We start from the raw sequence: 13,018 nt of genomic DNA, 5'->3' as shown, positions 1-13,018 counted from the left end.
CGAGGTTGAAACAGAAATGCATTTCCTCCTAAAATGCGAAAAATTCAACACATCAAGAAACATATTATTCAACAAGCTAAGCCAAACAACCCCAGATTTCAAGGAATTGGATGATCTGTCAAAATTGAGATTAGTCTTCGGAGAAGGAGACAGACCATACCTTGGGGCTAAATATGTAACAACATGTCACAACCTGAGGACTGTTTAAAAGTAAGACTGTTTAAAATTAATATTGAACGTACCAAATGAAGTAGAAAGACTGTTTAAAATTAATATTGTTTAAAAGTAATATTGTATATACCCAACAAATGTCAAATCGATTGACACCTACAGAATGTTGGAAAACTGTACCTTTTTGCTATGTAAGCTTTGGCAATATGGTTCTCTGTAAACTTTCATGCCAATAAAGCATTTGAACTGAACTGAGAGGGACAGAGAGAGAGAGGGACAGAGAGAGAGAGAGGGACAGAGAGAGAGGGACAGAGAGAGAGAGAGGGACAGAGAGAGAGAGGGACAGAGAGAGAGAGAGCGGGACAGAGAGAGAGGGACAGAGAGAGACGGACAGAGAGAGGGACAGAGAGAGAGAGAGGGACAGAGAGAGAGAGAGACAGAGAGAGACGGACAGAGAGAGGGACAGAGAGAGAGAGAGGGACAGAGAGAGAGAGGGACAGAGAGAGAGAGGGACAGAGAGAGAGAGGGACAGAGAGAGAGAGAGGGACAGAGAGAGACGGACAGAGAGAGGGACAGAGAGAGAGAGAGGGACAGAGAGAGACGGACAGAGAGAGGGACAGAGAGAGAGAGAGGGACAGAGAGAGAGCGGGACAGAGAGAGAGAGAGCGGGACAGAGAGAGAGAGAGAGACGGACAGAGAGAGGGACAGAGAGAGAGAGCGGGACAGAGAGAGAGAGAGCGGGACAGAGAGAGAGAGAGAGACGGACAGAGAGAGGGACAGAGAGAGAGAGGGACAGAGAGAGAGAGCGGGACAGAGAGAGAGTGGGACAGAGAGAGAGAGAGCGGGACAGAGAGAGAGAGAGAGAGACGGACAGAGAGAGGGACAGAGAGAGAGAGCGGGACAGAAAGAGAGAGAGCGGGACAGAGAGAGGGACAGAGAGAGACGGACAGAGAGAGGGACAGAGAGAGAGAGAGGGACAGAGAGAGAGAGGGAAAGAGAGAGAGAGAGGGACAGAGAGAAAGAGGGACAGAGAGAGAGAGAGGGACAGAGAGAGAGAGAGGGACAGAGAGAGAGAGAGGGACAGAGAGAAAGAGGGACAGAGAGAGAGAGGGACAGAGAGAGAGAGGGACAGAGAGAGAGAGAGAGGGACAGAGAGAGAGAGGGACAGAGAGAGAGAGAGGGACAGAGAGAAAGAGGGACAGAGAGAGAGAGAGGGACAGAGAGAGAGAGAGGGACAGAGAGAAAGAGGGACAGAGAGAGAGAGGGACAGAGAGAGAGCGGGTCTCCAGTGTGGTGCCCATTCAGTGCCACACCCTGCCTTCACCCTGACCGTGAGTACCCTGGCTGAGTGAGTGGAGCCCAATACCTCTCACAGGCTGAGATATGGAGCGGCCCTTGCCCATCAGATCCTGTATTGTGATGTAGGCGCAGTGATCACTAAATGCTCACCTTTCTCAAGATGGTGAAGATTGAGCGTTTCACGTTTATCTCCGTGCTGGAGTTTTCCATTAAAAGTGTAGAGGACCTCCTTTCGACAGCATTGGTCTGATCTGAAACAAAGCGAGAGACAGTGAAGGAACCCCAGTGGAGAGTTCCAATTGGAGAGCTAATACAAAGTGAAAGAGAAACCCGCCTTCAACAACCCCGGCCAGTCAGGTGGTTAACACACGAGCCACCCTCTTGTAAGATCTCTATGAGAGGATCATTGCAACAATCTCCTGGCTGGTCTCCCACCTCCCACCTGTAGTGTATGTGCCTTTAAGTCAGAACTACTTTTTACAGCTCCTGTATACTGTAGTACCGGCAGTGACCACACCGGTATATAAGCTTTGCGCATGCCTCCTGTTGTGTATGTACCTTTAAGAGAATAACTGGTCTCAGACTGCAGTACAGGCAGTGACCACCCCTGTATAAAAGGCGCTAGAGAGCCTCTGTTGTGTTCGATTCGTTTATGCCTTTCACCAGTAAAGATCTCTTTGTTTCTCTCCTGCTAGTCCGTGTCTCAATCATTCAAGGACTTAACACTGGCGACGAGTTAGAAACGAACTTACCTGCAACTCAGCAGCAGCTGCGACGACGTGTTGAAGGTCGGAGCCAGAAGAAAGAAGAAAAAAAAAGAAAAAATTGGCCATTGAAACTCGAGAAACAGGCGTCGACCGTCAATCATCGATTTCCACACTTGCAGGAGAGATTGTCCAGAGCCAGGCTGGGTTCCTCGGTCCGTGGTTTCCCAGCTAATCGGGCTGGTGGCAGGTAGTGCTCTGATCCTTCCTGGGCTGCAACGGGGCCGAGCAGCGAGTCGGGAAGCAAGGAGAGAGAGAGAGGGTGGAGCATACAGGGCGCGGCCGGTGTTTCGAAGCTGGGCAGTGTTCGGACCTCAGAAGTGGGAGGGAAGTGTCCCAGAGGGTCCGCTCCACGACGGGAAGATAATAAAAGAAACGAATTAATATTTAACGCGCAGGAAACCGTGGAAAGCAGCGCTAACAACAGCGGGGAAGAAGACAAAGCGCGGGAGGCGCCATTTTGTTAAATCAGGGAAGAAGGCAAAGCACGGGAGGCGCCATTTTAGATTTGCAAGATGCCGAAGACTGGCTGTATCACTGCTTTTGATAATACATTAGAGGACTGGACCACGTATGTGGAAAGAGTCGAGGTATATTTTGAGGTAAATGAAATAGCGGAGGGGAAAAAGGCATCAATATTGCTAAACTTAATGGGCGCTAGAACGTACGGCCTATTGCGGGATCTGATTACTCCAGCCAAACCGAAGGCGAAGAGTTTTAACGAAATTGTTGCTGTTCTACAGGAGCACTTAAACCCTGCGCCGCTGTTGATAGCAGAAAGATTTAAATTCCACAGGAGAACTCAGCACAAAGATGAGAGCAATGCTGAGTATCTTACGGAACTACGCAAGCTATCAAAGCACTGCCAGTTCGGAGCAGGACTGGCAGATACCCTACGGGACAAATTTGTCTGTGGACTCCTGAGTGAAGGAACACAGAAGAAGTTACTAGCAGAAAAAGAGCTGACGCTAGATAAGGCTTTCAGCGTGGCAGTATCATATGAAGCAGAGCCAGGGGAGCTGCAGAAATTCAACAAAAACCACAGGAATACGGCACCCACGAAATGACACGGGGATTTGCAAAATGTTATCGCTGCGGCAGAACTAACCATGACCAGAAGGACTGCTGGTCCAAAGACAAAATATGCAGACAATGCGGGAAGATTGGACACATTGCACGAGTTTGTAGGTCTGGGAAGAAGACCAGCGACAACAAAAAGGCTACTAAGGAACCGTACAAGAAAGTACAAAAGATGACGGACAGTAGTTCCGAAGACCAGATGAGCGATAGTGAATCCGGAAACAGAAGACTAAGCTGTCTCAAACTTCACAATGTAATTGCAAAAGAGGATCACCGAACCATTTGGGTCACTCTCACGATAGCAGGGTCCCAAGTTAAAATGGAATTGGATACAGGATCAGCGCTAACCGTCATGAATCGACGAGACTACGAGCGGCTATTTTCACACATACCCTTGAGAGAGACATCCATCGTCTTGACGACGTATACAGGGCAAAAAGTATACCCCAGAGGAAAAATAAGGGTGCCTGTCGAATACAATGGCAAGAAAATACGGAAATTGTATCTCTACATCCTGCCAAATGGTGGACCACCGTTATTGGGACGGGAATGGATCAGGAAGATAAACTTAGATTGGCATTCCATTCATGCAATGACGGTGGACGGTAAAAAAGATGAAGACGTCACTCCTGGACGATTGTCAACAATCTTAGCTAACGCCAAAGAGGTATTTCAACAAGAACTGGGCACGCTTAAAGGCGTAACCGCCTCGATAAAAATAGAAGAGAATGCAGTTCCCAAGTTTTTCAAAGCGAGACCGGTACCATATGCAATTCGCCCAGCCATCGAGGCAGAGCTGGAGAAGGCGGGCGTGTTGCCTAAGGGCGACTGGAGCGAGTGTGCGACACCCATCGTTCCTGTCATGAAGAAAACATTAACCAATAAGTCCGGAGAGCCACGGAAGATTCGCATCTGTGGGGATTTCAAGGTGACGGTGAACCCTATCCTTCGCACAGTACAATATCCTCTTCCAAGGATAGAAGACATCTTCGCCTCGCTGTCTGGAGGGAAGCGTTTTACAAAAATTGACCTAGCACAAGCATATTTACAGATGGAGGTTGAAGAGTCCTCTAGGAAGTATCTCACGATAAACACTCACAAAGGTCTTTACCAGTATCATCGATTGGTATTCGGAGTAGCATCGGCTCCGGCGATATGGCAAAGAGCGATGGAACAAGTCCTGCAAGGGATTCCGGGGACTCAGTGTTACTTGGATGACATCCTTGTAACAGGTGAAGATGACAGTGAACACCTTAACAACCTAGAACAGGTGCTTACTAGACTATGGGAACATGGGCTGCGAGCCAACCGCCCCAAGTGCGAATTTTTTAAGAAACAGATATCGTATTGTGGCCATGTGATTGATGAAGAGGGGTTACATAAGTCCCCTGACAAAATTGAAGCGGTTGTTAAGGCCCCAGCGCCTGAAAATGTGTCGCAGCTGAGGTCATTCCTCGGGTTGGTGAATTACTATCACAAGTTTTTGCCGAATTTGTCGACAATTCTGCACCCACTGAACGCCCTGCTACGAACGGGGGTAGCATGGAAATGGAGCGATGATTGTAAGCGTGCTTTTCAGCAGAGTAAGGACTTAATCACTTCAAAGGAAGTATTGGCTCACTACAACCCGCACTGCCAATCAGGCTGGCGTGTGATGTGTCTCCCTACGGCATTGGGGCGGTACTGTCACATAAATTCCTTGATGGTTCGGAGAGGCCGATAGCTTTTGCGTCACGCTCGTTAACTTCTGCCGAGTGTAACTACGCCCAGATTGACAGAGAGGCCCTCAGCCTAGTGTGGGGGGTGAAGAAGTTCAATCACTACCTGCACGGTCAAAAATTTACTCTACTAACCGATCATCAACCTCTTGTCTCCATTTTCAACCCTCAGAAGGGCGTACCGATAATGACAGCACAACGGCTGCAGAGATGGTCCCTTTTCCTAGGGGCACACCAATATGACATCGAGTACAAAGGAACTAAACAGCATGGAAATGCTAAATAACAACAGAAAATGCTGGAAAAACTCAGCAAGTCAGGCAACATCCGTGGAGAGAAATTTGAGTTGACGTTTCGGGTTTGACCCTTCTTCAAAACTGGAGAGAAAAGGAACTAGATCGAAGGCAGGGCTGCGATCGGACAAAAGAATAAAAGAACCAAAAGAAGTAAAAGAGATTAGAAGCTAGACGAGATGGTAATAGGCTGTGATTAGGTGTAAAGTGTACTGGCAGGGCAAAAGATGCCTTCGATCTAGTTCCTTTTCTCTCCAGTTTTGAAGAAGGGTCAAACCCGAAACGTCAACTCAAATTTCTCTCCACGGATGTTGCCTGACTTGCTGAGTTTTTCCAGCATTTTCTGTTGTTATTTCGGATTTCCAACATCTGCAGTATTTTGCTATCGTACAGCATGGAAATGCTGATGGATTGTCACGTCTACCGTTGCCGACGGTGGAAGAAGAAGACCTTGCAGTGGATCCAATGGAGTTATTCCACTCGACCATAGTCGAATGTCTCCCTGTGACGAATGCAAACATAGAAAAGGAAACACGGAATGACCCGACACTATCACGGGTCTATGATTTAACGGTGAAGGGATGGCCAGCACATGGCGAACCACTGCTGCCAGCATTCTCGCCGAGAAGAGAACAGCTGTCAGTGTGCAGAGGAACCTTGATGTGTGGATCCAGAGTAGTAATTCCACCTAAGTTGACGGACAGAGTGCTCAATGAGCTTCATGAGGGTCATCTGGGTGGGGTAAAAATGAAGAGCTTAGCCAGAGCATTTGTGTGGTGGCCGGAAATCGATAGAGAAATCGAAGAGATGACCAAGAGCTGTGCAGGATGCCAGAAGGTCCAAAACGCCCCACCACAAGCTCCTCTGCATCCATGGGAGTGGCCCTCATCTCCATGGCAAAGGGTGCACATTGATTTTGCTGGTCCCTTCATGGACTCGATGTTTTTAATTGCGGTGGATGCACATTCAAAGTGGCCAGAGGTAATAAAAATGTCCTCAACCACCACGGAAAAAACTATCACAGTTTTACGAACCATATTCGCCAGGAATGGGCTGCCTGAACAGATTTGCTCTGACAATGGACCACAGTTTGTGTCTGAAGAGTTCCGGAGGTTCTTAAAGAACAATGGTGTTAAGCATTACACATCTGCCCCATATCATCCAGCCACTAATGGATTGGCCGAGAGGTTTGTCCAAACATTCAAGAAGGCTATCAAGGCAATGTGTAATGAAGATATACCCCTACAACACAAGGTGGACAACTTCTTGTTTGCCTACCGGAATGCGACACATGCGGTTACCAACTAAACTCCAGCCATGATGTTCTTCAATCGAAGACTACGATGCCGCTTGGATTTGGTTAAGCCAAACGTCCGAAGAGATGTGGAGAACAGGCAGTTTCAGAATATGAATGAAAGGCCGACCAGGAGTTTTAAGATAGGTCAACCAGTTTTGGCCCGGGAGAACCGCACTGAGAAATGGCAGCCAGGAACGATTTGTACACGACAAGGACCTCTCATGTATACCGTGGACGTTGGGGAGAGCATTGTAAGACGACATGCTGACCAGATTCTAGAGTCACTGGAAAACGTCAACTCCACACCACGATCTGATACACCTGGTAATGAAATCGACGTTCCAATTGCAGCTACCGCAGAACCGGTAATATTGGAAGCAGATGAACCAAACAACGACATTGATTCCGACTCAACATTGCCAGAAGAACCTGATACCCCAAAGAGGCGTTATCCAGACAGAATCAGGAAGCCTCCTCAAAGACTGAACTTATAATTGCTTAAACTTAACCAATGTATCTAGCAACAGTAATTGTGATTGTAATTCGTTATCATTAGTTGTTAAATGAATGTTATGTACTGTTTATCTAAAAGGGGAGGAATTGTTGTGTATGTACCTTTAAGAGAATAACTGGTCTCAGACTGCAGTACCGGCAGTGACCACCCCTGTATAAAAGGCGCTAGAGAGCCTCTGTTGTGTTAGATTCGTTTATGCCTTTCACCAGTAAAGATCTCTTTGTTTCTCTCCTGCTAGTCCGTGTCTCAATCATTCACGGATTTAACACCTCTGTACCCCAGTCTAGAGATTACCCTCCTCCAGTAAAGACCTGTTATTTGTTCATGTACAGCATCCGAGTGATTATTTATCCTCTCAACCACGGATCCAACACCACCCTCCATCAACTTGAGGTCATCCAGAACTCTGCTGCCCCGTGTGCTAACTCACACCCAGTCCCGTTCACCCATCACCCCCTGTGCTCACTGCCCCGTGTCCTAACTCGCACCCAGTCCCATTCACCCATCACCCCCTGTGCTCACTGCCCCGTGTCCTAACTCACACCCAGTCCCGTTCACCCATCACTCCCTGTGCTCACTGCCCCGTGTCCTAACTCACACCCAGTCCCGTTCACCCATCACCCCCTGTGCTCACTGCCCCGTGTCCTAACTCACACCCAGTCCCGCTCACCCATCACTCACTGTGCTCACTGCCCCGTGTCCTAACTCACACCCAGTCCCGTTCAGCCATCACCCCCTGTGCTCACTGCCCCGTGTCCTAACTCGCACCCAGTCCCATTCACCCATCACCCCCTGTGCTCACTGCGCCGTGTCCTAACTCACACCCAGTCCCGTTCACCCATCACCCCCTGTGCTCACTGCCCCGTGTCCTAACTCACACCCAGTCCCATTCACCCATCACCCGCTGTGCTCACTGCCCCGTGTCCTAACTCACACCCAGTCCCGTTCACCCATCACCCCCTGTGCTCACTGCCCCGTGTCCTAAATCCCACCGAGTCCCGTTCACCCATCACCCCCTGTGCTCACTGCCCTGTGTCCTAACTCGCACCCAGTCCCGTTCAACCATCACCCACTTTGCTCACTGCCCCGTGTCCTAACTCACACCCAGTCCCGTTCACCCCTCACCCCCTGTGCTCACTGCCGTGTCCTAACTCACACCCAGTCCCGTTCACCAATCACCACCTGTGCTCACTGCCCCGTGTCCTAACTCACACCCAGTCCCGTTCACCCATCACCCACTATGCTCACTGCCCCGTGTCCTAACTCGCACCCAGTCCCATTCACCCATCACTCCGTGCTCACTGCCCCATGTCCTAACTCACACCCAGTCCCGTTCACCCATCACCTCCTGTGCTCATTGCCCCGTGTCCTAACTCACACCCAATCCCGTTCACCCATCACCCCCTGTGCTCACTGCCCCGTGTCATAACTCACACCCAATCCCGTTCACCCATCACCCCCTGTGCTTACTGCCCCGTGTCATAACTCACACCCAATCCCGTTCACCCATCACCCCCTGTGCTTACTGCCCCGTGTCCTAACTCACACCCAGTCCCATTCACCCATCACCCCCTGAGCTCACTGCCCTGTGTCCTAACTCACACCCAGTCCCGTTCACCCTCACCCCCTGTGCTCACTGCCCCGTGTCCTAACTCTCACCCAGTCCCGGTCACCCCTCACCCCCTGTGCTCACTGCCCCGTGCCCTAACTCACACCCAGTCCCGTTCACCCATCACCCCCTGTGCTCACTGCCCCATGTCCTAACTCACACCGAGTCCTGTTCACCCACCACCCCCTGTGCTCACTGCCCCGTGTCCTAACTCACACCCAGTCCCATTCACCCATCACCCCCTGTGCTCACTGCCCCATGCCCTAACTCACACCCAGTCCCGTTCACCCATCACCCCCTGTGCTCACTGCCCCGTGTCCTAACTCACACCCAGTCCCGTTCACCCATCACCCGCTGTGCTCACTGCCCCATGCCCTAACTCACACCCAGTCCCGTTCTCCCATCAACCCCTGTGCTCACTGCCCCGTGTCCTAACTCACACCCAGTCCCGTTCACCCATCACCCGCTGTGCTGACTGCCCCGTGTCCTAACTCACACCCAGTCCCGTTCTCCCATCAACCCCTATGCTCACTGCCCCGTCTCCTAACTCACACCCAGTCCCGTTCACCCATCACCCGCTGTGCTGACTGCCCCGTGTCCTAACTCACACCCAGTCCTGTTCACCCATCACCCCCTGTGCTCACTGTCCCGTGTCCTAACTCACACCCAGTCCCGTTCACCCATCACCCCTGTGCTCACTGCACCGTGTCCTAACTCACACCCAGTCCCGTTCACCCTCACCCCCTGTGCTCACTGCCCCGTGTCCTAACTCTCACCCAGTCCCGGTCACCCCTCACCCCCTGTGCTCACTGCCCCGTGCCCTAACTCACACCCAGTCCCGTTCACCCATCACCCCCTGTGCTCACTGCCCCATGTCCTAACTCATACCGAGTCCTGTTCACCCACCACCCCCTGTGCTCACTGCACCGTGTCCTAACTCACACCCAGTCCCATTCACCCATCACCCCCTGTGCTCACTGCCCCGTGTCCTAACTCACACCCAGTCCCATTCACCCATCACCCCCTGTGCTCACTGCCCCATGCCCTAACTCACACCCAGTCCCGTTCACCCATCACCCCCTGTGCTCACTGCCCCGTGTCTTAACTCACACCCAGTCCCGTTCACCCATCACCCGCTGTGCTCACTGCCCCATGCCCTAACTCACACCCAGTCCCGTTCTCCCATCAACCCCTGTGCTCACTGCCCCGTGTCCTAACTCACACCCAGTCCCGTTCACCCATCAACCCCTGTGCTCACTGCCCCGTCTCCTAACTCACACCCAGTCCCGTTCACCCATCACCCGCTGTGCTGACTGCCCCGTGTCCTTACTCACACCCAGTCCTGTTCACCCATCACCCCCTGTGCTCACTGTCCCGTGTCCTAACTCACACCCAGTCCCGTTCACCCATCACCCCTGTGCTCACTGCCCCGTGTCCTAACTCGCACCCAGTCCCGTTCACCCATCACCCCCTGTGCTCACTGCCCCCTGTCCTAACTCACACCCAGTCCCGTTCACCCATCACCCCCTTTGCTCACTGCCCCGTGTCGTAACTCACACCCAGTCCTGTTCACCCATCACCCCCTGTGCTCACTGCCCCGTGTCCTAACTCACACCCAGTCCCGTTCACCCATCACCCGCTGTGCTCACTGCCCTGTGTCCTAACTCACACCCAGTCCCGTTCACCCATCACCCGCTGTGCTCACTACCCCGTGTCCTAACTGACACCCACTCCCGTTCACCCCTCACTCACTGTGCGCACTGCCCCGTGTCCTAACTCTCACCCAGTCCCATTCACCCATCACTCACTGTGCTCACTGCCCCGTGTCCTAACTCACACCCAGTCCCATTCACCCATCACCCCCCGTGCTCACTGCCCCGTGTCCTAACTCACACCCAGTCCCGTTCACCCATCACCCCCTGTGCTCACTGCCCCGTGTCCTAACTCACACACAGTCCCGTTCACCCATCACCCCCTGTGCTCACTGCCCGTGTCCCAACTCACACCCAGTCCCGTTCACCCATCACCCCCTGTGCTCACTGCCCCGTGTCCTAACTCACACCCAGTCCCATTCACCCATCACCCGCTGTGCTCACTGCCCCATGCCCTAACTCACACCCAGTCCCGTTCACCCATCACCCCCTGTGCTCACTGCCCCGTCTCCTAACTCACACCCAGTCCCGTTCACCCATCACCCCCTGTGCTCACTGCCCCGTGTCCGAACTCACACCCAGTCCCGTTCACCCATCACCCACTGTGCTCACTGTCCCGTGTCCTAACTCACACCCAGTCCCGTTCACCCATCACCCCTGTGCTCACTGCCCCGTGTCCTAACTCGCACCCAGTCCCTTTCACCCATCACCCACTGTGCTCACTGCCCCGTGTCCTAACTCACACCCAGTCCCGTTCACCCATCACCCCCTGTGCTCACTGCCCCGTGTCCTAACTCACACCCAGTCCCGTTCACCCATCACTCACTGTGCTCACTGCCCCGTGTCCTAACTCACACCCAGTCCCGTTCACCCATCACCCCCTGTGCTCACTACTCCATGTCCTAACTCTCACCCAGTCCCGTTCACACCTCACCCCCTGTGCTCACTGCCCCGTGTCCTAACTCGCACCCAGTCCCATTCACCCATCACCCCCTGTGCTCACTGCCTCGTGTCCTAACTCACACCCAGTCCCGTTCACCCATCACCCCCTGTGCTCACTGCCCCGTGTCCTAACTCACACCCAGTCCCTTTCACCCATCACCCCCTGTGCTCACTGCCCAGTGTCCTAACTCACACCCAGTCCCGTTCACCCATCACCCGTGTGCTCACTGCCCCGTGTCCTAACTCACACCCAGTCCCGTTCACCCATCACCCCCTGTGCTCACTGCCCCGTGTCCTAACTCACACCCAGTCCCGTTCACCCATCACCCCCTGTGCTCACTGCCCCGTGTCCTAACTCACACCGAGTCCCGTTCACCCATCACCCCCTGTGCTCACTGTCCCGTGTCTTAACTCACACCCAGTCCCGTTCACCCATCACCCCCTGTGCTCACTGCCCCGTGTCCTAAATCACACCCAGTCCCGTTCACCCATCACCCCCGGTGCTCACTGCCCCGTGTCCTAACTCGCACCCAGTCCCGTTCACCCATCACCCCCTGTGCTCACTGCCCCGTGTCCTAACTCACACCCAGTCCCGTTCACCCATCACCCCCTGTGCTCACTGCCCCGTGTCCTAACTCACACCCAGTCCCGTTCACCCATCACCCCCTGTGCTCACTGCCCCGTGTCCTAACTCACACCCAGTCCCGTTCAACCATCACCCCCTGTGCTCACTGCCCCGTTTCCTAACTCGCACCCAGTCCCGTTCACCCATCACCCCCTGTGCTCACTGCCACGTGCCCTAACTCACACCCAGTCCCGTTCACCCATCACCCCCTGTGCTCACTGCCCCGTGTCCTAACTCACACCCAGTCCCGTTCACCCATCACCCCCTGTGCTCACTGCCCCGTGTCGTAACTCACACCCAGTCCCGTTCACCCATCACTCCCTGTGCTCACTGCCCCGTGTCCTAACTCACACCCAGTCCCGTTCACCCATCACCCCCTGTGCTCACTGCCTCGTGTCCTAACTCACACCCAGTCCCGTTCACCCATCACCCCCTGTGCTCACTGCCCCGTGTCCTAACTCACACCCAGTCCCGTTCACCCTCACTCCCTGTGCTCACTGCCCCGTGTCCTAACTCACACCCAGTCCCGTTCACCCATCACCCCCTGTGCTCACTGCCCCGTGCCCTAACTCACACCCAGTCCCGTTCACCCATCACCCCCTGTGCTCACTGCCCCGTGTCCTAACTCACACCCAGTCCCGTTCACCCATCACCCCCTGTGCTCACTGCCCCGTGTCCTAACTCACACCCAGTCCCGTTCACCCATCACTCCCTGTGCTCACTGCCCCGTGTCCTAACTCACACCCAGTCCCGTTCACCCATCACCCCCTGTGCTCACTGCCTCGTGTCCTAACTCACACCCAGTCCCGTTCACCCATCACCGCCTGTGCTCACTGCCCCGTGTCCTAACTCACACCCAGTCCCGTTCACCCATCACCCCCTGTGCTCACTGCCCCGTGTCCTAACTCACACCCAGTCCCGTTCACCCATCACCCCCTGTGCTCAATGCCCCGTGTCCTAACTCACACCCAGTCCCGTTCACCCATCACCCCCTGTGCTCACTGCCCCGTGTCCTAACTCACACCCAGTCCCGTTCACCCATCACCCCCTGTGC

The 13,018-nt window shown here is 53.4% G+C and overlaps 1 protein-coding gene across 1 annotated transcript in view; it reads right to left on the bottom strand.

Moving 5' to 3' along the window:
- LOC147113195 (equilibrative nucleoside transporter 1-like) overlaps positions 1 to 13,018 on the bottom strand; it is a 181,968-nt gene that overhangs the window by 94,666 nt on the left and 74,284 nt on the right. The window contains exon 6 of the mRNA XM_085998105.1: positions 1,621 to 1,721. Within this exon, the coding sequence (XP_085854231.1) occupies positions 1,621 to 1,721 (101 nt within the window). The remainder of the gene's footprint in view (positions 1 to 1,620; positions 1,722 to 13,018) is intronic.

Source organism: Somniosus microcephalus, chromosome 9, assembly GCF_052327205.1.
Source record: "Somniosus microcephalus isolate GS21.2 chromosome 9, FLI_Smic_1.0, whole genome shotgun sequence".
NCBI lineage: Eukaryota > Metazoa > Chordata > Chondrichthyes > Squaliformes > Somniosidae > Somniosus > Somniosus microcephalus.
Note: the sequence above shows the minus strand (reverse complement) of the source record. Positions and strands in the feature narration are given on the sequence as shown.